Source organism: Pyricularia pennisetigena, chromosome 6, assembly GCF_004337985.1.
Source record: "Pyricularia pennisetigena strain Br36 chromosome 6, whole genome shotgun sequence".
Classification (NCBI taxonomy): Eukaryota; Fungi; Ascomycota; class Sordariomycetes; order Magnaporthales; family Pyriculariaceae; genus Pyricularia; species Pyricularia pennisetigena.
In genome coordinates this window covers 5,724,176-5,748,223 of record NC_043744.1, presented here as the reverse complement: position 1 = coordinate 5,748,223, position 24,048 = coordinate 5,724,176, and the positions used below count along the sequence as shown (strand labels likewise).

The 24,048-nt window shown below is 52.7% G+C and overlaps 7 protein-coding genes across 7 annotated transcripts; 5 read left to right on the top strand and 2 right to left on the bottom strand.

Annotated features, from left to right (window-relative positions):
- Positions 1-1,855: 1,855 nt before the first annotated feature.
- On the top strand, positions 1,856-3,414 carry PpBr36_05433 (uncharacterized protein; the record flags this gene model as incomplete). Its single annotated transcript, XM_029892589.1, has 2 exons — positions 1,856-2,714; positions 2,804-3,414. 2 exons carry the CDS (start codon positions 1,856-1,858, stop codon positions 3,412-3,414), a joined length of 1,470 nt encoding a protein of 489 aa, XP_029749553.1.
- Positions 3,415-6,415: 3,001 nt separating this feature from the next.
- Positions 6,416-7,235, top strand: PpBr36_05432 (uncharacterized protein; the record flags this gene model as incomplete). Its single annotated transcript, XM_029892588.1, has 3 exons — positions 6,416-6,521; positions 6,583-6,746; positions 6,813-7,235. The coding sequence occupies 3 exons, from the start codon at positions 6,416-6,418 to the stop codon at positions 7,233-7,235; spliced, it is 693 nt and encodes a 230-aa protein (XP_029749552.1).
- Positions 7,236-9,448: 2,213 nt separating this feature from the next.
- PpBr36_05431 (uncharacterized protein) lies at positions 9,449-10,462 on the top strand (the record flags this gene model as incomplete). The annotated part of the gene is made up of 2 exons (XM_029892587.1): positions 9,449-9,905; positions 10,005-10,462. The coding sequence occupies 2 exons, from the start codon at positions 9,449-9,451 to the stop codon at positions 10,460-10,462; spliced, it is 915 nt and encodes a 304-aa protein (XP_029749551.1).
- A 490-nt stretch (positions 10,463-10,952) lies between these two features.
- Positions 10,953-11,386, top strand: PpBr36_05430 (uncharacterized protein; the record flags this gene model as incomplete). The annotated part of the gene is made up of 2 exons (XM_029892586.1): positions 10,953-11,107; positions 11,191-11,386. 2 exons carry the CDS (start codon positions 10,953-10,955, stop codon positions 11,384-11,386), a joined length of 351 nt encoding a protein of 116 aa, XP_029749550.1.
- Positions 11,387-12,688: 1,302 nt separating this feature from the next.
- PpBr36_05429 (uncharacterized protein) lies at positions 12,689-13,903 on the bottom strand (the record flags this gene model as incomplete). The annotated part of the gene is made up of 1 exon (XM_029892585.1): positions 12,689-13,903. The coding sequence occupies one exon, from the start codon at positions 13,901-13,903 to the stop codon at positions 12,689-12,691; it is 1,215 nt and encodes a 404-aa protein (XP_029750389.1).
- A 1,507-nt stretch (positions 13,904-15,410) lies between these two features.
- PpBr36_05428 (uncharacterized protein) lies at positions 15,411-16,355 on the bottom strand (the record flags this gene model as incomplete). The annotated part of the gene is made up of 1 exon (XM_029892584.1): positions 15,411-16,355. The coding sequence occupies one exon, from the start codon at positions 16,353-16,355 to the stop codon at positions 15,411-15,413; it is 945 nt and encodes a 314-aa protein (XP_029750390.1).
- Positions 16,356-19,194: 2,839 nt separating this feature from the next.
- On the top strand, positions 19,195-23,158 carry PpBr36_05427 (uncharacterized protein; the record flags this gene model as incomplete). The annotated part of the gene is made up of 3 exons (XM_029892583.1): positions 19,195-20,033; positions 21,071-22,824; positions 22,947-23,158. 3 exons carry the CDS (start codon positions 19,195-19,197, stop codon positions 23,156-23,158), a joined length of 2,805 nt encoding a protein of 934 aa, XP_029750395.1.
- Positions 23,159-24,048: the final 890 nt, after the last annotated feature.

Below are 24,048 nucleotides of genomic sequence, written 5' to 3'. Positions count from 1 at the left end.
TTCGTCCCAGATTTTCTCCACAGTGGTCCTGGGAGCACATTACTTACATGGTACATAAAGTACTATAAAAGACAGGGTCGCAGGTGTCGCACTAATTATACATCAATCGCATTGAATAACGACTGACCGAAATGAATACTGGCAAAAGGAGCTCCATTTATCGATTGCTTTGGTTATTCAGTTGGTCTTCATCGTAACGTTGCCAAAGCCCCATGTTTACTGAGAATGGCGGCAGCTTAATAGTACAGTACGAGAAGTAAACTAATCGAACAGGCACCTAGGTGAGGTCATTGGTTGAACTTGATTGGCTGCCCTCCTTCGACAATTTTTGACTATTTCAGGGCCTTTTCAGTCGCTTTGGTACTGATTGGTTCAGGGCGAACTTGGACCAGAGATCTAAATATCTGAAACAATGCCCCTACCTTGAGCCCCCGTCAATCATGCATGACAAAAAGCCCAAACGCTGTCACGAAAAGGTATTGCACCAATAGGCGTGTGCGAGTCGACCCACCATGGGGTAAAGACGGACACTTTTCTAGGTTTGCTCCACTGACAGGTCCCCTTGCACAAGCGTTCTGCAGCGTCAAGGTACCAAGAGATAGGTACATCCTTCCTTGACAAACGTTTAATTTTTATTCTTTTTACCATGGACATGCTATGCGTCCAACTTGCTATCCCTTCGCTAATCAAGGTCCCAAGCAACCATGAGAGGACGGCGCAAAATCCGTTGACTGGCGTAGGCTGTTTGTCCGCCTTGCCTGTTCCATGCAGGGGCAATGACGGTTCGTTTCTGGTTTCTTACCACGACTCTGGAACAATTGGACGGAAGCCCGTCCCCATCCAGCCAGCTTTGTCTCCCCCCTCCTCGCTCCATTTACCCCCTTTGATTGCGACGCTGTTCATCCAGAAGTTGCCCTTGTCTGTGCTTGCTCTCGATACCAATAACAGAAACAGACGATAGGATCAGAGGCAACTGATTTCCCTGACGAGGCCCGCTTGCGGATCTGGGAGCCACACAATTCGAGATCGTCCCTTGCGTTTGTCGTTCAATTCTTTCTCTCTTCTTTTCCTCCTTCTGGTTGGTTTCGCTCCACATCCAGAAGAACGAACGCATCTTCCCGTCCCTTCGTCAGACATGTTGTCGACTTTGAGTATGCTTGTGGCTCTCGTCGCTCCGTGTCTTTGACGATCCATTCTTTCTTTTTTCCTCTCTCTTGATCCGATGCTCTGTTCATTTGTTTGTTTGCTTGGGTGCGAGCGCTCAGTGTTTTCTTTTAAGCTTCATTGATACCCGAACCATCAGGTTCTCTTGATCTCCTGGGGGTGCCTTGGACATCCTATTGTTGACTGGCTCTGGGAGCGTCACTCCTTTTGTCGTTTTTCTCACTATATTCTGTACATTCCTCGCATTTTAACACTCTACCTTCGCGCCTTTGCTCCCTTATCATCCGAGACAACCATCAGCCTCGTCATATAATACTCCCTGGGGACACCTCATCTGTGTTCACATATTGGGCATTTCCTCGCAATCGGTCGTCATCCGATATCGACACAAGTTTTCGACAACCTTGACGACAACGCTGGGCTGACGGCCACTTTAAATACTTACCTATTCAACCCGCGCTTTGGCCCGATCCGAACGAGGGTATCTGCAATTCCGGCTTTGTTAGGACCGGAAAATCATCAGACGGCCATATTTTATTACAACGAGATCAGAAAGCCTTTGGAATGCGCCCAGATTTCTTGGCGTTCAAGGCTATTCGAACTTTGATTGAGTCAAATGAGAGAGCTTGTCCCCGGCACATCACTTTAGGCTTCCGTATAAGTCATTTTACATAAGCAGCCGTACATTAATATGTCTTTATCCATGAGGAACTGGATGCGGAATAGCACCGCGTTTGCTCCCGCTCCAGTACAGGCCGTCGGCGATAATGAGCGGCGACAGGAACCTTCACAACCACAACCGCAACTCACTTCCGATATGCCCGCACGACAACAACCAGAGATGGAGGAGCGGCGAGGTGCAGACGCCCCTGGTCGATGGCGCTTCTCGCGTTCCACGATACCTTCCTTCTTCGGAGGCAGGAGGGACTCTCAACAGGCGCCACCGCAGCAGCAGCAGCAGCAGGCCGAGATGCCCCGTCCCACGAGCAGCCACTACTCGGAGGTCGAATCCCCCAAGACTCCTCGTTTCGCCCTGGGCATGCCACCGCTGCCCAGCACCCGTCTGCACCTCCCGAACCTCGTGCGGACATGGAGCCATGGTACCAATGGGCCCCCGTCGCGCCCCGGGACCTCTCGCGCTGCGATGCCACCGCTGATACACGTGCAAGGAGTCGACAACAGACCGCCATCGTTAGTGGATGGGCCCATGTTCCCCGAGATCGCATCACCGAGGGCTGCTCATATTCCGGACCGTCCAAGGAGATCCGAGGAGACCTCGTCTGGTGAATCTACCGATCAGAGGGCAGAATCGGGGCACGAGAGGCGACGCCATCGCCATCGCCACAGAAGGGAAAACGAAACGGAGGAAGAGCGCCGGCAGAGGAGACGGGAGAGGCATCGAAGACGGCGGGCACGGGAACGGCGACAAACGCGCCCGACTCCCAAGCACTATCTCGGCTGCATCCCTTATCCGCAGTCCAAGCATGTTCGGACACAACTGCTCAAGTGTTTTGTATCGGGCATGTTTCTTTTGGGCCTTTTGATAACCTGTAAGTTTTAGCCATCCTTGCAACTCCCATTCCCAGTGCTCTTATTTCGGTCATTGTTGTCTCAAACTGACAGAAACCCCCAACGACAGACCTCATCCTCTTCTTAACCAACAACATGGCAACATCCGAATTCACCGTTCTCCTGGTTCTCATAATGCTATTCGCGGCCGTCATCTTCCTGCACGGCATGGTTCGGCTGTGCCTATATATGCTCAAAACCCCAGCGGGCCGTCGCGAGCACGATGAGCGCCTGTCTGCCGAGGAAACCTCGGCCCTGCGCCGGAACCGGGCGGCAATGCGACAGGCATACGCGCCCGGCGGGTACGCGATCCCGGAGCAGCCGATCCGGGTCGTGCTGGCGCGCGACGAGGAGGCCGCCGGCATCGAGAGCGAGACCACCAAGTACAAGCCGCCCGCGTACGGCCTCTGGCGCGAGAGCGTTCGCGTCGACCCGGACCGCATCTACTGGCAACGCAACGAACACCCGGCGCTGCGCGGCGGCGGCCAATCGGGAAGCGAGGAGGAAGAGGCGGGCGCAACCGGGGCCAGGAGGCCGCCGTCGTACGCGTCTGACGACGGCGTTAGCTATGTCGTCGAGGCCAGGCCGCGGAGCATGGCGCCTACCACGGACGTGCCGCTACCCCCACATCCTTCCGAGGTTGGCAGGGCTGGTACGCCGCCGTTGCCGAACTTGCGGTGATGAGGTTATAAACGATGTAGATTACTAGTCTTGTTCTAGCGTGTCTTGCGCTTGCCTACCTGCAATGTCAACAAACGACATCATGGTATTGATGCCTCGATGGATCTATTCAACTAATTACCACTTCACGATGGGATCTAATTTCATTCCTAATCACCTGATATTGGGACATTGTGACTGAGTTCATGCTGGTGACAAATACAGTGTACAAAAATAGAAGTGGCTGCAGCCGAGCTCATGCACTAAGCGCATGGCGGCGTAAGTTTGGCACCTAGACTAGTTTAGAAGCAACTGAGAAACCAGCAGTTAGGGACGATTATATGCCTGGGCATGTAACGCGCCTAGCCGAGAGATTTATAAAAATTCTCCGGTTTTATGTTTTAAATAGTTACACCTTGGACAACCCGTCAATTTTGGCACATTACACCAGCCATCGCTGGCGGGTTGGGCTAGAAAGCCCTAGGTCGGTTCCCTGGATAGCTTGGCTGAGTGGTATCCCTGAATTAACGGCGCGCCATCATTCGACCAGCAGAGGTTAAGCGGAGTTTGCAATCGTAAGCGTGGCGAGAACGTGGTTTTGGATTCTACGCATTAGATTTAACCTTACCAACGTCAAAGGGGATGCAAGAGTCATTGTTTAGGTGACGAATGTATATATATATGCCCTCCAACTTTAAGATCTTAGTGCAGTAAGCTTACATGGTGAAGAACTCGCTCCAGAAAGGCATTCGAGTCTTGGGATAAAAGTCGTTACTTTGTCATAGATTCATCATTGATCACCTGGAAATCTCCCGGAAGAAAAGCAACCGCCGAGACTACCGTTTGCGACTAGGGTCGCGTGTTCTTCCCCTCATCAACGACCGGGGCTTGCAAGGGTGCGTCGGAAAGGCTGAGAAGGAACATTCAGATCACGGGACTGGGTTGCGGTAGGGCGGCGAAGGGCGTTACCCGCCGGCCGAATTGCATTGTCTTTTTGGGTCTCTTGTTCACCCTCTGCTAGGACGGCTTCCGGCACAGCTACGTTGTTTGAAATGCGAAAGGAATTTTTTTTTTTTTTTTTTTTTCGTGTTTGTGCAGTTGTGCTCGATGTGACGGCACACATTATTGGTCCAGATGGCGTAGATTGACGGGAGGGGCTGCTTGCTGCTCCGACTTCCCGAATGCAGCCCGGCGTTCCTGGGCTGGGCGCTCGCTTGGAGGTCGGGGTTCGGTCAGGAATTAGCAATCAGCAACCCAAGTCCTGCTCCAGGGATCCCACTCGTAAGGGGATGCATGTCTCGCTTCGAGTCGCCGGGGGGTTTGAAAACAATTGATAGCTTGCTGTCTGTCAACTGGCTTCCCCGGCTTTCATGATTCTGATAAACCGAACCAGGGGCTTGAGCATCCATCAAAGCAGTCAAAAGTGGATCGGTTCATAAATGGGTTTGGGTTTGGGGGTTCTGATGTGTTGTTTTATTGTTTCCAACTTCCGCTAATAATAAAATAAAATAAAAATTGTGTGGTAAATGAGGCAAAATGTGCCATGGGAGGTACCTAAAATGACCAATATTTGTCCACATCGTAACGACAAGATCCCTTTTGGGAAAATCTTGCAAATATCTCCTTGACGAAAAGACAGCTACCGTATTGTACGCAGTTCACTCTTGCCCTGTCGTTGGTTGTTATACGCAGTAGTAAGATACGGCAGGTAGGCTCTCCTGCAAAGGCAGCCGCAAAGCTGATCGTCCCATACTGAACGCGACTAGCGGCAAACACGAGTCTCCACTAACCTGCATCTTTTCCTCCAATCCGAGGGGAGCGCTTCCCTTTTTGCGACGGGTGTCTCCTTTCCCCCTCCCTCCTCCCGAGCCTTTTTTTCTTCTTCTTTTTCCCTTTCTGTTTTCAAAATGTCACTTCGTTTCGTCTTGAACAAAGCCCCCCCATTTTTGTCGTCGTCGTTGTTGGTGAGAAGAGAAGTCGGTAGGCTGTCGCTGCTGAGGATCGAAGAGAAACCGAACGGGCTGTTCTTGGAAGAATTTAAGAAAAAAAAAAGTTTTTGAAGAGAAGGTCAGTTGGTGTCTTTTTTTGAGTTTTTAATCCTTCCCCCCTTTTTTTTTCGCGCGCCTGGTCCTGCAGGTCCCTCGTGGCATACCCGCATCTGGCCGCGGATCAAAGCTTCCAACGGCAAACGAACCGACGGCAAACTCGACGATTTCCAATGTGCGACTTTTGGACAACCCGATCCCTCCGGACTCTGCAAACACGTCCCGGTACGCCGTTGATACCCCGAACATGCGGCGCATCAACCACTAGTTTTACCCCCTTCTCTCGAGCCGAAAGCTTGTGGTCGCCCGACGTGGATGCAACCCGCCTGGATAGAGCGCCTGATCGAAGATAACAGGACAGGGGAGACTCGATATTTGCGTCTCCCAGTTCTTGTGTGCACAAAGGCGGAATCTTGGTTCCATTCCGGCGCAACAATGTTTCGGCTTTGTGGCGCAAATACGTTGAGCGCATCGAAATACTCCACGCCGCTGTAACGTCTTGTCTGCCAATCTCTTTCTGGCCCTTTTCGGTTGCACAACGGAGTTGATTCCTGGAGGCAAATGCGCCAAACATCCAGTGTGCTAAACGCATGGTTCGGTCTCGCATACGGCAGTCTATCCGATGTCAGCGCGCAAGTTTTCACTCGGGCATTTGCTGCAGTGGGTCAGTGCCGGGCAACTGCACAAACTGGCGCTTGCGTGAAATGCAGGTCTCGACATGTGGATCAGGCCTGTCTTGGTCGCTCTAATCAACATGCCGCAAGGGCAGTCTCAGGAGTTGCATAGCGGGCTTGCATCCCTTACCAAGGACATTTTTGCGCCCTGGTGATCAACAAAACCAGGGGTCGACCTTTGCCATACCACGCGGAGGAGACGGCCAAGGACAATAAATCAGAGGGCTGCGTTTGTCACATTTCTTGCGCATTTGTACTAACATCAAGCCTGCCATTAGTTATACTACGTCTCCTGGCAACAAAATGTCTTCGCTATCTCGCCGTGCCTGCTACAAGTGTGGCAATGTTGGTCACTACGCCGAGGTTTGCTCCTCTGCTGAGCGCCTCTGCTACAACTGCAAGCAGCCTGGTAGGCATACGCCAAATCAAACCCATGCGTGCAAGTCGCCAGGCTAACCTTGGTTATCTAGGCCACGAGTCTAACGGCTGCCCTCTTCCCCGGACCACTGAAGCCAAGCAGTGCTACCACTGCCAGGGCCTTGGCCATGTCCAGGCTGACTGCCCGACTCTTCGTCTGAGCGGCGCCGGTTCCAACGGCCGCTGCTACAGCTGTGGCCAGCCGGGCCATCTGGCTGTAAGTTAGATCACACATTTCAGTTGGCGGGCGCATAAATCTTCATTTTTTCTGACAGTTCCCTAGCGTGCCTGTCCCAACCCTAATGGCGCCAACATGGGACGCGGCGCCCCTGTTCCTCGTGGAGGCTACGGTGGCGGATTTAGCGGTCGCGGCGGTTTCGCCGGCGGTGCTCGCCCTGCCACGTGCTACAAGTGCGGTGGACCCAACCACTTCGCTCGTGACTGCCAAGCACAGGCGATGAAGTGTTACGCCTGTGGAAAGCTGGGTCACATCTCACGCGACTGCACTGCCCCCAACGGAGGGCCACTGAACACTGTAGGCAAGACCTGCTACCAGTGCGGCGAGGCTGGACACATCTCGCGACAGTGCCCGACCAAGGCCACCGCCAACGGTGACTCTAACAACGCCGCCCCCGCCCATAACGATGCCCCCATGCCCGATGCTGCCGCTGTTGCCCAGGCCCCTATTGCTGCGCCTGTTGTTTAAACACGTTTACGACTTCCTCCCTGCCAAGATCGGCGTTCATTTTGGCTAATTCGAACCGATCATTCGATTTTTGGCGTTCATCTCAATCCTGAGCCTCTCCTTTTCTACTTTTTTTTTCCTATTTCTTATGAAACGTTTGCATTCATCTATTTATACGGATCGCCCTTTTTTCCTCAAATTTTCCCAGCTTGGGTCACCAGCAACTGCTTTCGTTATTTACCTACTACTGCTACAATTGTCGCCTTATTCCATGTTCTTGGTTTCGGAAATTGCGGACAAAAAAGCAAAACTCGTTTCCCCTTTTGGATATACCCACTTTTCATTTGGCACCGGAAAAGACGACTCGAACGATATCATGGCTTCTGAAGAGATTTTTGATATATTCTTTGCGACTGAAGGACTCGACGTGTGGACCCCCCATCGGCAAACCTATAAAATGGTTTTGGACCAGGAGAGAAGAACTGGATTGGTTGCCAGGCCCCGAAATTCCACGAGTGGCTGGATGGAAGCGGACTGCCACGGGGTAGAGCTTGGCGAGGGAAGCCCAAAGTTGGGGATACAAAGGACGCCGGCAGAGCGTATGGCCGGGCAAGAACCAAGGCGAGTGGACATGTGGCGTGGGATCAGTGGAGGACGGACTAGAAGCAAACCAAAGGGAAGAAGAAGCCTTGCAAGTATCGGTATTTCTGAATAATACGGAATGGGGAGAAAGGAAAAAACTAGATGATGTCGCGTTGTCTGTTGACTGATGTGTGAAATGTTTCGGTGTACATGCAATGGGTTTGCGGCCGCGAAGTCTTTGGGTGACGAAAAAGTACACTGCGGATGGGACTGCTCCTTGGGCAAAGGAAGAAAGAAAGAAAAGTTATGAAATTCTTATTATATACTGGGATTTGTTGTGATTTGAATAGGAATAGCGTTTGGGTAGCTTCCGAAATGCTAGGCAACCACAAGGACAAGGACGCGATTTTTTCAAGGGGTAGACGGGAGAGCGTCACAACAAAAGGGAAACAAATCATGATCTAAAATAGAGTCTATATCAAGTGCTAACTGTAATAATGCTCAAGACGACGACATTTATGTTTAAACCCAACTGTGAATTCATACGTGTTACGAAAACGAGAGTGAATAAGAACACAAGATAAGCACCTTTAGTTGTTGTTTTCGGTCACGCACAAACGACTTGACAGTGTAACATGCTTTGGAACCAGTTTTTGTTCTGTTGACGGCCTGCGGAATGTTTGCCGCTGAAAAAAATCCCTTGGTGAACAACACAGGGGAGACTCGGTTTCCTGGGCTGTCATATCAATCGATGAGGTATTACAAAAGTCGGGTAACACAGGATCAGAAGGAGCCGCGGGCTTTGGGAGATGAGGGAGAAAGCAGGTTTATAACGACTCGATTCTGGATATCTAAATCAAATGAACATGGCAGCTTTTTGCGACAGATTAAGGGTCTGCAATATGTACAGCTATCAGACTGCTGATACTCAGATGATGTTAAAAAGAATGTCTTGTCTGATGCTGGGTCTAGCGGCTGTAGCGAATAGATGAGGGAGGGCACTGTGATACTAAAAACTGTGTTTCCCTCCGCCTTGACCTTTTGACCTTCTTTTTCATGATTACGGACTACTGCCGAAAAAAAACCCCCCGTGTGCATGTGTTGCCGTAGATACTACTTGATAAAGTAGCACATAGACAAGTTGTAAGTGAGGGTGAAACTAATCATAACCTCGCGGGTCGGTTCCTGACGTGTGACGAGTAAACGGAGCTTCCTCGCATGAGCTGGCCGTGATTTTGCGGAGAGGCAACAGACAGGAACAGGGCACGTACAGTATCGAGCCTGGGCTCTCAGTTCCACATCACCTTGGGTTCACCCCGATCAGCTCAGTCCAGTCGACTTTCTCCGAGCAGTCTTGACCCTACGTTTTTTTTTTTTTTTTTTTTTTTTTTTTTTGCCCTTTCGTTTGACTTCCTTACTATTTTCCTCCAACGGGGGTTGAAGGCCATCAAAGACTCGAACTACCGAGGACAAGAACATAGCAGGTCCAAAAGCGACTAAATGAGCCATCTTCTTCCATCTCTGATCTAAATTCAACTTGGCTATATCTGCACATCACTCATAGCTCCCTCGTCATTCCCTCCAGCTGCGCCATCCCATCTAATATTTACAAATCGTTCCTCTACCCTCTGGCTCAAAGAGCCAACCAACTCATGTCTCGAGCAACCAGCCAAGCCAGCATCAGTATGCCCGCCATGCTCCTTCTAGCCCTCGCCATTATCCTCGCCGTCGTCGTCACTCCCGCCGCCACCGCGGAGCCGGCACGGTGCTACCTCTCCGGCGGAAGACCCATCGAGGACGACAAGATGCCGATCCGGCCTTGCGAGTGGAACAAGGGGGTCGGTGGTTTGGTCGCCGGCGTCAACGGCACCTGCTGCGGACGCGGCCAGGGCTGCCTCGTCAACGGCTTCTGCGTAGACACGGGCAAGTCGGAAATCTGGGAGGGCGGCTGCGTCAACCGCAATGGGGACTTTTGCGCGCAGGACTGCGAGTCGAGGTATCATCCCCAGAGGCTCGAGAAGTGCGGCGCGGACAGGGAGGATTACTACGCATGTCCGGGAAGGAAGGATGACTGCGATGATGAGGATGCGAATGTTTTCAGGATCAGGGGTGAGTTGTTCTATTTCATTTTCTAACCTCGCTCTAATCGTTAAATTCTCTTTCTGTGGGGAGGGTTGGGAATGTGATTTTTTTTTTCTGATCAACAAGGACCCGAGCTTCCAGACTATGTCATCCTCGGCACCGTCTCAGACGAACGCATAGCGACAACAACATCGACCGTGGAGAGTAGCAGAGACACCAGCACCGCCACCGACGACCCCCAGCCGGCAACTACAATCTCTGGACCAGCCGAGACCGTGACCAAGACGCTGCCTGTGGACGACCCCCAGGGACCTCTCCCCACGGACAACAACGACCGGAACCAGGAGCCGAGCCACGAAAGCGACCCGTCCGGTGTCGTCCCGCTCGCCGTGGGCGTGTCGATCGGCGCCGTGGCGCTCGTGGCCATGGTTCTTGGCGGCTGCTGGTGGCACCGGGACAGGGTGCGGCGGGAACCGGCGCGGGCCGAAACGCCGCCGCAGACCACGGGGCCAATTGCCGATTCGAGGGATTTTATTTATTTGCCCGAGCGGGTACAGCAATATGGACGGATGAGGGCTTTCTGAGAAATTGGGGGTAGAAAGGAGAAGCGGCGGGTTATTTCGGTGATGTGAAGAAGAAAAAAAAAGCAAGGGTTGTGGAAGGAAACGAACAACAACATTGGACAAGTTTGATGAGAAGGAATCATACTTGAAAAAAAAAAAAGTGTATGGGATGTGGTATTGCATTATAGGCTGGTTTGCAACTATGCCCAGTCTCTCGATTCCAAGGGATGGATCTTTTTTGGGGTTTCGGTGCGAATGTCGTTTCGTTTCTACAGCCAGATGCAGGCCTGCAAGTGGGAGTTACTGGCATCCGCGATAAAAGAAGGTTATCATATCGCCGAGTTAACATGAAGAATCACAGTGAATCCACTCAGCGTACCCGGACATATTAACAGCCGGGTTGTGTGAGTTCAGCCGGCCACCGGCCTTGCATCGTATGCCGGTACTTGGACTTGGACCATCGGTGCAGAATGTCTCTATGGTCTCCATCCGGAAGTCGCAGCCCAAAAGGATGAAGAGAGAAGTACAACCTCTCGGGCAAATACAGGTCTGGTCAGCTCACTTCGCCCAAGTATACCAAACCAACCGCATAACGACAGATAGCTGTGCCACAGCCAGGCTGGAACATAGTACAGAGTACAGAGTATCGCCAAGTCGACGCTGGGTGTAAGTCTGCAGCCATCCCCGGTATCTCACTACGACCACTTCAGAAGCGTCGAGCTTGCTCACTAGTTGCGCTGCACATGTAGTTCCAAGAACAAATACTGGTCACCAACCTACCCTCTCGCGCCGGCTGCCGCGACGCCATCTCCCGCTGCCGTGGCATACACGCAAGAGCAGCATTGGCACAGCGTCGCCACCACCCACCGCCGGTCTCGCCACCTACAGACCCTCGCGCCCCGCCGACCCGACCGCGCCGGCGTGAAGAGGGGCAGATGTGTCTGACAGTTGCAGCCACTTTGCGGCCAAGGACAGGTCAAATATCCAAGGCCATCGGGGGAGGGTATGCCAAGCGCAGAAAAAAGAAAAAAAAAAAAAAAAGGGCCGGGGGTTCTGCGCACGTGAGGTTGAGCGTCAGGCGGAATTTGGGCGGGTTTAGTGCAGGGAAGGAAGCTGACGATCGGTGGATCGGTAGCCGTCGGGACAGCACTACAGAACGGTTTAGGCGAATACTTGGAGTGCTTGCTGTCGACCAACAAAATAGGCCTGCAGGGGACAATGAAACAGGGAACCCTCTTCGGACTTGGGATCAGAAAACCCCCGACATGAACGCAATTTTAAGCCATGAGACGTGTCTTTTGATCAGTAGGTACCATCCATAACTGCTCACTTGATCTGTGCCCATCGTAATATTTGCGAGACTGATGAGAGCTGGAGGCCCAAGAACGAACTGGGGATGATGGAGCAGCATAGGACGGTCTCAGGATTATAGAGAGAACATCTCAATCATCTTTCAACAATGCCCGTATAGCTCAGTGGTAGAGCGCATCACTCGTATAACGACGACATGATGAGGTCCTTAGTTCGATCCTGGGTGCGGGCATTTGTTTTTGATTTTTTGCTTCTGCTGGTTTGCTCCACCCTGTGTATATTGCTCCAGATGTCTAATTGCTTGGTGTCAATGTTCCCAAACAGATGCAGCAGTAGTTTGTTCGTCGAAGTTTGGGTTTATATTACAGTCGAGGCGAAGGCCAACGTCGCACACAGCGTTTTGTGTCCTTGCGTGTTTGACTTTTACTCATGTCACTGTCTGATGCTAAAATTAGCCTGATAACAATATGCCAATATGCATCTTGAAACGCGCCATCACCTGTTTGGGAATATTCAACATGGATTTGCTTTGACATATTTCCGAAAGATCAGAACGAAGATCGATCCGATCCACTGTCAAATGCAAACCTGCCACATGACAGCAGGGAAGAGAGTCGTTGTTGTACAGCAAAATTAAGTTAGGTAGGTTCACAAGCGCGAGAATACGGGAGGTTATTATTTTGTGTTACTGTGTGGTCATTTCCCCACGAAGACCTCGAAATTTCGATGCGAGGTCTATTGTGGCTGGATAAGAGAACCATTTGGGAGCCCTAGTATTTTTTTTTTTTAAAAAAAAAACAGGTCTGCAAATAAAAGCCCAGCCCAAATAGAACTAGAATCTTTTATCTGCTCTTTTATTATTCAAACAAAAAAAAACATTTGACAAACTGGCCACCAATAGACTATGGGTATAAAAAAAAAACAAAGCATCTTCGCTTAGTACATGGCAAGCGCACCACCAATGACAGCAAGACCAGCGTAGGCGGCGACGGGAAGAACCTCAATGATACCAGCAGCGCTGCTGGGAGCCTTGGAGGTGGAGCCGGCAGCAGAGGGGTTGGTGTTGCTTCCAGAGTTGGAGGAGCCGCTGGCGGTGCTGGGGGTGCTGGAGCTGTTGCCAGCAGTGCTGTTGCCACCGCTGCTGTTGCCAGTGCTGCTGTTGCCACCGCTGCTGGCACTGTTGGCCTGGCGCTGCTTGTCGGTGTCGAAGGTGGTCGGGCACTTGAGGTCGAAGAGGGGCTTGGTGGATAGGTCCTTGGTGATGGCGAACTGCTGCTTGTTGTCGGGGTTGCTATCGCGGAGGTTGTACCAGAAGGTGGGAACCTTGTTGAACAGCTGACGGCAGCCAATCTCCTGCCAGTAGTACTTGGCGTTCTCGATTGAGGGAACGGCCTGGTCCCAGTTGGGACCGCTCGAGGGCCAGCCGGTCTCGGTGACCCAGACGGCCTTGCCGCCGGCGGCCTGGATGGTGGCGTTGTAGGCCTTGTCGAACAGGTTGCCACTGTTCTTGATGTTGTTGCCCTTGCCGTTCTCGTAGTAAGGGTACTCGTCGACACCAACCCAGTCGATGGCGTCAAGGACGGCCTTGTTGGTCGCGTTGGGCCAGACGTCCCAGGTGTCGACGTGGCCGACCGGGGTCTTTCCAAGGGCAGTGTCCTTGAAGGCCTTCTTGAAGTCGCCGATGAAGGCAACCAGCTGGTCGGGCTGAGCACCAACGCCAGCCTTGTTGGCCACACCAGTCACCGAGTTGCGGTAGAGATCCTCGGATCCGATCGAGATACCGATGACGAGGTCGGTGAATTTGCTGCCGTATTGCTTGACGGCCTTTTGCAGAGCGTTCAGCTCCTTCTCGATCGAGTTGGTGCCCGAGGTCCAGATGCCGAGCAGGATCTTGGTCTTGGTCTCGATGGCGGCCTCAAAGGCTGAGATGGGATCGTCCTGGGTACCGCCCTGGATATTGGTGTACAGACGGACGGCGTTGAAGACGCCGGGGGCACCCTCGAGGTTCTGTGCCGTCTTGAACTCTTGCAAGAAATCGGCCTTGACCTTGACAGAGTAGTCGGCCTTTGTTGAGCCCGAGTTGAAACCCAGGTAGTTCTCTGCAGCGGCAACGGCCGCAAGGGCGGTGAAAAGGGAAAATGAGACACGCATTTTGTTGTTGCTAGAGGCTCGAATCTGGAGTGCGTCTGTAGAGACAAGTCGGGATAAATAAGTTATGGATGAGGAAGTCGGGAAACCCTTCCTTTTATTGACTGCGAAAAAAAAGTTCGACTTTAGTCTGAAGGAGTGACAAAGAATTTGTGTGACTGGGAAAGCCAGTGACTAATGCAAAGAGGGGAAAAAAGAAGAAGAAAAAAAAGTAAAAGAGTGTCTGATTTCTCTAAACAAAATCCCAAAGGCGTAGGTCACCCAAGAATAGCAAAGAGAGTGAGGCGAAGGCTGAAGGTGCGAGGGCGGCGGAGTTGATGGAATGGAACGAGATGGCCGAACATTTAGGGAGTCTCGACCTATACTACGTCACGTGTAAATATGGGGAGGTCCACTGACGCAGTGCCGAAAAAGCTCGTATTTTCAGGGGTTGAGGCGGGACTTGGATCAAGGGGAACTGGCACCGTAGTTCCTAGTCAGGAGCGATGGGTCCTGGTTGGCGAGTTTGCCTCCGGGTCTATTGCCAGGGAAGGCTGATCATTGCTTTTCCCGTGTGGGAGGATCCATCCCGAAAGCCCACTGTTGGACTTTGATTGGCAAATGAACAAGCAACTATGAGACGCGGCAGGTATGGCAAAGTTGGCAAGGGTCTTGTGTTTGTGTGTGCGCTCGCTCATTTGTATTTGATTGCATAGTCCTTGTTTACTGAACCAGCTGATGCAGCTGATGTTGACGCTAGGTGACAATTCTCTACGGATATTAATCTGCGAATGGTCTTGGTGCCCAGGCTTGCCAACCTGCCTGTCACCTTGTCCTTGCAAGCCCTGGACATGGACAAACTGACAACCGACGCCCGACACCCATCACATGTGCACCGCATCGCCTTTGTGTTTTTGTTTCTGAAATAGGGAGCATCGTGCTAACCGCCACTTAGTCTGGTGGCTTGTTGGCACGCTGTGTTCCAAATTAATTTCAATCCAATCAATCAATGCCCTGCTTTGTTTGAGATGCCGCGCAGAACAAGACATGAGTGATGCTGCCGCCGACTGGTCCATCGGTCAGGATGTTGGACATAAATAATACTGAGTGTTTTCATGTCGTCAGAATCTAGGCACGGCACGCAAAACCCTGGCGGTACGTATGCAGGGGCGGCGCAGTGCACTGCAGATCCAGGCAGCTACGCCAGCGGAGGACGGCCCAAGCCACAACTGACCGCGGCGCGACTGTGAAGGCTGCGATGATCCAATCATCAATGCGACAAAAACAGATGATCGGGGTCCAATCTCTAATCTCCAGTAAGACTAGTGAACAATAGTGAGAAGCCTCTGCGCAAAAAAAAAAAAAAAAAAAAAAAAAAAAAAAAAAAAAAAGATTTCTGCAAACGAGGGGAGAACCCAATTCAGTCGTTGCAACAGTTTTTTTTTTTTTCTCCTCTGCATGCTTTTTCTTCTTCTTGTTTATGCTTTTGCATGCATAACAAATCGCTTTCCACCTCGAGGAAATAAACTCTTCATGCCATGGTCATGATGCTCTCTCCCAGCCCGGCGTCGGCGACCTGCGTCTGCAGCTTGTCGCACAACATGTCGTAAAACCTCTTGACGTGCCACCTGTCGTACTGCTCCAGCTTTTCCATGTTTTGCTCGAGCTGAGTGCAGGCCCAGGGAAACACTTGCCACGCGCCCGTTTTCAGCAGGTGGAAGCGCTCCTCCTTGGCCGCCTGCAGCGCCGCGGGGGTCGTGGAGCTGGAAAAGCGCGTGGCAAGTGAGTCCCAAGCCGCGATCTCGCTCAGGATCATGAGCAGCGCAAAGACCTGGTAGGTCCACTCGCGGTTCGGGCGCTCGCCGGGCGGTCGGAACCGCGGGTGCTGGTATATGCTTTGCTGCGTAGGGCGGCGGGACCAATCTAGGATGAAGGGCCGGCTGAGGTCTACGTCCCTGCCGTCGTTGCCGTTGATGGTGGCCCTGTTGTTGCCGTTGTCGCCGCCGTTCGTGGCCGCCGGCCTAAAGACGTCCCGGATAAACACAAAGCTCTCGGCCCTGAGGTCCGGATGCCTCAAGTCAAAGTGGACCTCGAGCGAGCGCACCTTGGTGGCGACGGCCAGGGCGAGTCGTAGCCTGTCTCTTCTGTCGGGCTTGGGCCGAGTGGTGATGTAATCGCGTAGTGTGACGGGTTGCTGGGTGCAGTTATACAGCAGGCCGATTTCCGATCCCAGGCGCGAGATGCCGGCGAGACGGAAGGTTTGTGCCTCCTCGGGCCGGGATGGGCCGCCCAGACACGGGAGCCTCTGCTGGGCCTTGACGATTATGGGCTCCACCTCGGCGGGCGACGCCGATGTGGGCTCGAAGAGGGCGCATCGGGTCTGCGACGTCGCCACGTCGAGCCAGCCGACCATCATGCGTCCGTCGGGGCCGGGTGGGCTCCATTGAGCGTTCTCGAGCACGAGAGCGGCTGTCATTTTCTTAATCTTTTATTTTTGTCTTTTTATGTTGTTGCTGACAGCTGTTACCGCACTGGACTGTTGTTGGGGTTTGTGCAGGTTTGTCTCGGGTTGTTATGACTTCCGAGTGGATATTGGGCGTGTTGATGTGATGATGGAGGGGTTGTCAATGTGAGACGAAATAGTCTGGTGGGCGGAGATGTTTCTTTTGGTGTTGGGCGTCGATCAATGAATGAAATTTCAACAGATGCCAGAAGAGGGGCGCAAAGATTCAATCATGCACCACCTTTGTTGTCTGTATTGATGGTTGTGTCGTTGGGCAGAATGAACCTGCATTGTAATGCAGATATTTAGCTTTCCCCATCGATTACTGCACCTCTTTTATCATCTGCTCAATCTTTGACTAGACAGATGATCTTCCGTACGACCAACTGAAGTCCAAAAGATCGACTCAAGATCCGTCCTTTTCAATATTTCGATTACCATCTTTCATCTAACGACAAAATCCTGCATCTACGGGAAACTGTGTGTGTAGTAAATTCAGGGAATCATTGGTCGCACCTGAGCAGTCGATGTTTGAATGTATGGCGGTTATCGTCTCGAGAAAAACACGTGACATACCACTTGGTGCAGTGAATGGCCTCAATACCCCTCTCAATTTCCGTGAGTGGTTCCTTTGTGCGTTGGTTGTTAGTCAACACGATCTCTCTTACTCCGCTGGACTTGGAGGTTGGCGCAATCCAATTATTTTGCGCTGACACGTGCACACCGTCTTTGCGAATATTTGCCTGGGGATAAGTCAAGGGACCTAATTTCTCCATTTTGGTCAAAACGGTCGCACCAGCCTAGCCTACCGTACGTGCAGCAGTAAAAAAAAAAAAAAAAAAAAAAAAAAAAAAAAAAATCGTGGCGGTGCCTCGGGGAGGCCTGTGGCGAGTTCCACACACCACCCAGCGGCAACTCTCGGAATATTTCACATCACAAGAACGGACGGACCAGGCCACGCTTTTGGCGAGAGCCCTGCAGCTGAATCACACCAGCTATGCAGACCGGATGCATAGGAGATGCAGCTTTCTCAACGGGATGGCGCTTGACTGGGCTAGCTTAATTGCCAATGGCATCGAGGCCGCGCACTAGGAGGCTTACCTCTGGGTGTGTCTCGTCGGTGATAGGGCGGCGTTTTGCTTGTCGTCCTAGTCTGTTCAGCCTATGGTATCCGAGCTGCCCTTGTGCCTAATGGGCAGAAAAAAAAGGCATCCCAAGAAAAACCCAATCCGCCGTATTCACGTCGAGCCAGTCAGTGTATACCTACTGCCTAGTCTACAGTAGTTGCTAATGTGTTGGCGGTTCGTTGTTCTCAAGCTACTGGAACTACTACTGCAGTACATTAGTGCTGCAACTATGCTAAGACGTGTCCCCACGGCTAGACACTATGATGAAATCGATCAAGTCTACCCAACCTGACTGATTGTTGGGCGAGATCTGGAAAATCTCGGGGTCTCCAAAATTTATGAATCACCACCGTTTGACTGCCTAGGCAGTATTACCGAGTGTGCCCTGTGTGCCTGTCCTGTTTGCCAGTGTGTCACCGCCCACTGCCGGGTCTCCCGCAGCGGACCAGCGCAGCTGTCAGAGAGGCCACCACCCGCATCGGGAGCCCTCCAGACCCAAATGGGGGTCCTACTTGGTTAGTCTGGAAAAGTCTGGGTATCCTGAAGAATAGGGCGGCCTCAAATACCGGTTTTGGATACGGTGATGTGGGACAAGTGGGCCGGATTTGCCCGAGCGTCACACTGCGATTGCACCCATGGCCGTTCAATCAAATCGATCAATTTGAACGAGCTTTTGATGTACTGCCTGTCAATCATCACTGCAGGTGGCATTGTGCATGGAGAAAGAAGAAAGAAGATGCCGAAGTTCCCCACTACCACGCAACCAGATGTGCGGTGTGGCGAAACTTTCTTTTCTTCTACACTTATGTACTGTTAAGAACGACAGCCTGAGATAGACCCTGGCTCTTGTCCGTTTATCTTTTGCAACGTTATGGATTACTGCTTGGCTGTTGCAGACAAGATCTGGGCTGGCTTTACAGACAAAGGAAGAGGAGAGAAAGAAAAGAAGTAATAGCTCACACCACCTATTCCTATCGGCTGACCCGACTTCCGCGACGTTTTCGGAACCGTCTCGTCCGCCTGGCCAGGATTAGCACGTGCGAGGTTTTTGCTGTAGTGTTGTATTTATTTCACTCTTTCTCTTTATACCTGATGGCCCTTTCGTTCCCGCTGTGAGCAACTGCTTGTTGGCGCCTGCTGTGGCCAGGTGATCGACCAGTCTCACACACCGTACGCTGCAAGCTCAAGGCAACCCTGGCCCACTTCCCTTGGCTTCGGTACCCTGTGAGAGGAGGGAGTGCTACGCTGAGTTAAACTAAGTTGCTCCGTTTTAAAGGTTTGCCGTGATCCCGTTCGCTGCCCTGTTCTTTTTCCATCGTCATTTCATCATTCCCATCAGCCCACACTATCGTTTATACGCCCAATTTCTCCGCCTTAAACACAACAAGCCTGTCCTGACCCAGGAGAGAGGATCCAGCACTGCATACAACGACATTAGAGAGAGACAGAGACGACAGAGACGACAGAAACGATAGAAAACGAACACCTTTCCACATCATTAGCATTGTTTTTTTTTTTTTTTTTGCCGCATCATTTCTTTCCTTGAGCGACATATTTATTAGAGACCCCGACACCGACTTTTTGGTGTCTATTACCTAGTCTTCTTTGGTCTGCATTCAACGCCATAGAGTCCGTGACACACACATATATACGACACACAGCTACATAAACCACCCAGATACACAATGTCTCGGGAGTACGACTACCCACCTCCGAGATACTCGGAGACGGCTCGGGGAGGGGGCAGGGACTCGTATGACCGGCCCCGTCGCCGCAACTCATTCGACGACCATAGGCCCCGCTACGACGACCACCCAAGAGACCGTCGTTCCAGCCCCAGGGATTACGGCTATGACAACAGGGATCGGGACCGTGACCGCGAGAGAGATCGCCCTCGGTACTCGGACCGGGACCGGGACCGGGACCGGGACCACGACCGCGACCGCGACCGCGACAGGCCACGCTACTCTGATCGTGACCGCGACGCCAGATACCACAACTCGGATCGCGACTACAATTCGGACCGCTATCGCGACTCGGCAGGCCGCGGCGGAGGAGGCGACCGCTATGACCGCGACCGCGGAGACCGAGACCGTTACCCCCCTCGGGCCGGTGGGGGTCCGGACCTGCGCCGCTCGGCGACCACGCGCGAAAAGGGCCGTGGGAGCGACGCGGCCGCATACGGAGCGGCGGGCGGTGCAGCAGCAGCGGCGGCGGGAGCGAGGCCTGGTCTGAACCGCAGCAAAACCACCAAGGATATCACGGAGGCGCTGAGCAAGCTGCCATGGAAGCAGGTCGGCATGGCGGCTTTTGAAGCGGGCGCCATGGCGGCGGCGAGCCAGCGCGGGCAGTGGAACGCGGCCAAGGCGGGCAAGGTCGCCACGTCGGCGCTCGGGGCTGGCTTCATGGCCGGCGTCAACAACAAGAACGGAGGTGGCGGTAGCGGAAAGAAGAGTGGCGGCGGCGGCGGTAGCGCCGGCAAGAATGCGCTAATGGGCCTTGCTGGCGAGCAGTTGCTGAAGCAGTTTGTCAAGAAGGGGAGCAAGAAATGAACCAACTCGCTGCCATTTCTTTTCGCTTGATTTCGGGGATTTGGAGTTTCAGGGCTGGCTTGAATTTTCCTTTGTCACTATTCCCACGATTCATTCCTTCTTGTCACACACGATCTCTGCTCTGCTATGAGTTACCACATTGCACACAGTTCAACACGTTATAGACCGGTACAGGCATGGGTTTCATTGGTTATGATTTGCTTTTTTTATTTTCCTTGCTTCTGCGGCTCTTAATTTCTGCCTGAACACGATTCGACACGTTTATGTCTGGGGGGAACGATAAAGAGCTTTATATGATACCTCCCTAGTCAAAGTTGGGCTATACCTACGTGCTTTTTGTTTGGCTTACTAGATAGCACATTTGGGGATAATGTAGTTTGCAGTTATCGTCATACTGATTGGGGATTTCGCAGAAAAGTCGATTGCTTCAAATATCTATTGAGTACTCAAGATACTCCAAAACAAATCAAAAAATCTTGCGATTCTGTCTATAACCAACCAAGGTTCCCCTCTTGCAAAAGGTCGTGCTGTGGGTTTTAGAGAGGCAAGCAAGGCAAGGTACTGACTGCATTGGATAGGTTCTATACCTTGAAAGCAGATCTCCAAACTAAACAGACCCAAAAGTGGGGCGTTGGCACAAGATGAATGGAGGATAAGAGCTTATCGCGCCTCCAGACCCAGAAAAAAAAGTCGCGAGACGAATCAGAGCGACGCGTGGGTCTACCGAATTGTTCTGGACTACACTGCTTCCTACCTGGTCTACTTGAGATGCATTCTATCGATAGCTGGCCCTCATGACGATGCCTCCAACATTCTACAATACCACCTAGAACAAAAGACAAGCTCAAAATCCACGCAGCATCGACTGGATGAGCTGCTGCAAAGGGCTCACGCCACAATGTGTGCGCGTGCGGCTGCCCCGGCGGCCTGCCCTCTCCCATCCCGCACGACTCTATAATACCAGCAGCAACAGTCGCAGCTCACCAAGCCGACCTCGTCTCCTGTCAAGACTACCGCCGCGCAATGCCATACTTCACCTGCCACGGTCTACCCTAGGCTCCGGCCGCTATGACAGGATACCGCAGGCCCGCAGCAGCAGCAGCCACCACAGCAGCGCGCCCATGACGGACCTCGAGCAGCGCATCGCCGCCATCCCCATCGAGCGCTACCGCAACTTTTGCGTCATCGCCCACGTCGACCACGGCAAGAGCACCCTCAGCGATCGTCTGCTCGAGCTCACGGGCACCATCTCGGCCAGCGATGAGAACAAACAGATTCTCGACAAGCTCGACGTCGAGCGAGAGCGCGGCATCACCGTCAAGGCCCAGACCTGCACCATGCTGTACCGCTACCGTGGCGAGGACTACCTGCTGCACCTCGTCGACACCCCGGGCCACGTCGACTTTAGGGCCGAGGTCACGCGCTCCTACGCCAGCTGCGGCGGCGCCCTGCTCCTCGTTGACGCCTCCCAGGGCGTGCAGGCACAGACGGTCGCCAACTTCTACCTGGCTTTTGCCGAGGGCCTGACCTTGGTCCCCGTCGTCAACAAAATCGACCTGCCCACTGCGGATCCGGAAAGGGCCCTGAAGCAGCTGCGGGACACGTTCGAGCTCGACGTCGCTGAAGATGGGACAGGTGCCGTCCTGGTAAGTGCCAAGGCTGGGACCAACGTCGAAAAGGTGCTGCCGGCCGTCATCGAGCAGATTCCCCACCCGACTGGAGACCCGGATGCGCCATTGCGCCTGCTGCTCGTGGACTCGTGGTACGATACCTTCAGAGGCGTCGTGCTCCTGGTACGCATCTTCAACGGCACCGTGAGGCCGGGCGACAACGTCGTATCTCTAGCCACGGGGAACCGCTACACGGTCGGTGAGGTGGGGATCCAGTACCCGCACCCGACGCCGCAGACGGCCCTCCGCCCGGGCCAGGTCGGCTACCTTTCGTTCAGCCCCGGCATGAAGCGGATCCAGGACGCCAAGATCGGCGACACTTTTACGTTCCAGGGCAGCGAGGGCGTCGTGGAGCCGTACCCAGGCTTCGAGGAGCCCAAGCCCATGGTGTTTGTGGCGGCGTTCCCCACGGACCAGTCGGACTACCAGCGGCTCGCCGACAGCATCACGCAGCTGACGCTCAACGACCGCAGCGTGACGCTGCAGAAGGACTTCTCCGAGGCCCTCGGCGCGGGCTGGCGCCTGGGCTTCCTGGGCTCCCTGCACTGCTCAGTCTTCCAGGACAGGCTGCGACAGGAGCACGGCGCAAGCATCATGCTGACGGAGCCCGCCGTGCCGACCAAGGTGCAGTGGAGGGACGGCAAGTCGACCATCATCACCAACCCGACCCAATTCCCGGACATGTCGGAGCACCACGGCAAGATCGAGGGCTTCTACGAGCCCTTTGTCGCGGCCACCATCGCCGTGCCCGAGGAGTACCTGGGCCGCATCATCAAGCTGTGCGAGGACAGCCGCGGCGAGCAGGAGAGCATCGAGTTCTTTGGCGCGCAGCAGGTCATTGTCAAGTACGCCCTGCCCTCCATGGCCCTGGTCGACGACCTCTTTGGCAAGCTCAAGGGCGCCAGCAGGGGTTATGCGACGCTCGACTACGAGGACGCCGGCTGGCGGAGGAGCGACCTCGTCAAGCTCAACCTGTTGGTCAACAAGGTCCCCGTCGACGCCATCTGCCGCGTTGTGCACACGAGCCAGGTCGAGAGGCTGGGGAGGAAGTGGGTCACCAAGTTCAAGGAGCACGTCGATCGGCAAATGTTTGGTGAGTTTTTTTTTTTTTTTTTTTTTTTCTTAGTCACTGGCCTAGCTGGAACATCCATCTGCACATGTAAACCCCTTCAACTAACGAAAAACCCAACTCGCTCAAAAAAAAAAAACAAACAGAGGTCGTCATCCAAGCGGCGGTCGGCAAACGCATCATCGCCCGAGAGACCATCAAACCCTTCCGCAAGGACGTCACAGCCAAGCTGCACGCCGCCGACCCAAGCCGTCGCCGCAAGCTGCTCGAGAAGCAAAAGGAGGGCAGGAAGAAGCTTCGGGCCATTGGCAACGTCACCATCGAGCACTCGTCTTTCCAAAAGTTTCTCGAGAGGTGAAGAGGGGGATGTTTTTGCGGTGGTCCATGTACAAAAAAAAAATGGCAAAGAGAAAACAAAAGAAGAAAAGCATCATTGTCATGTGTATATTTTTTTTGTAATAATACTACTGTTTTGAATAGACTTGGGCAAGGGTTCTTGATGCCGACAGTCGATATTATAAGACGTCGGGTGAGTGCTAAACAAAGTATATACGATGAAAACTTTTCCGGATCCTACTAAATCTAGACTAGACCATACAGAAGATCACGACAAATAAGGCACCATCCATATGTTCACAACAAGTCGTTGTTTAAATAGCTTTGATACCTATTCAAGACTTTTTCAAGCATGCTGAAACACCAGGAGGGTGTGTGTCGGTTGGCTTTGAAGGGAAAATCCCCAAGCCGATCGACATACACATGTCTCAATTATTCCAGACAAAAAGAAAAAGAAACTATCCAAAAGAAAAATCTCTGCTCCGCGCTGATTTAGTTCGTCTTCATCCCTCGCCTAGATATAAAGAAACCCCCATGAAAAATACCCAACGAAAAACAGCAACCGACCAAGCCTAGCGAATGTGGTATCTTTTTTTTTATATATGAACACATAAAAAAGGTGGCCGAAGCTTCAAAACCACCATCCCCTTCTCAAAATGAAGGGGGGGACAAACCCCAAAAACACCAAACCCAGTCCTACCAAGGATCAGTACCTTGAGTCCAGCAAACGCCAGTATCAAGAAAACAAAAGCAGGAGACAAGAAGAAAAAAAAAGGACAACTAAGTGACAATGAACATTAACGGGGAGTCGGTTTTAAGAAAAATGTGGCAACACAAGCAAAAGAAGCCGAGCTGTACATATATAACCAAACCGATAAAGTCAAGATATATATAAGAATGAAAAGATGAACA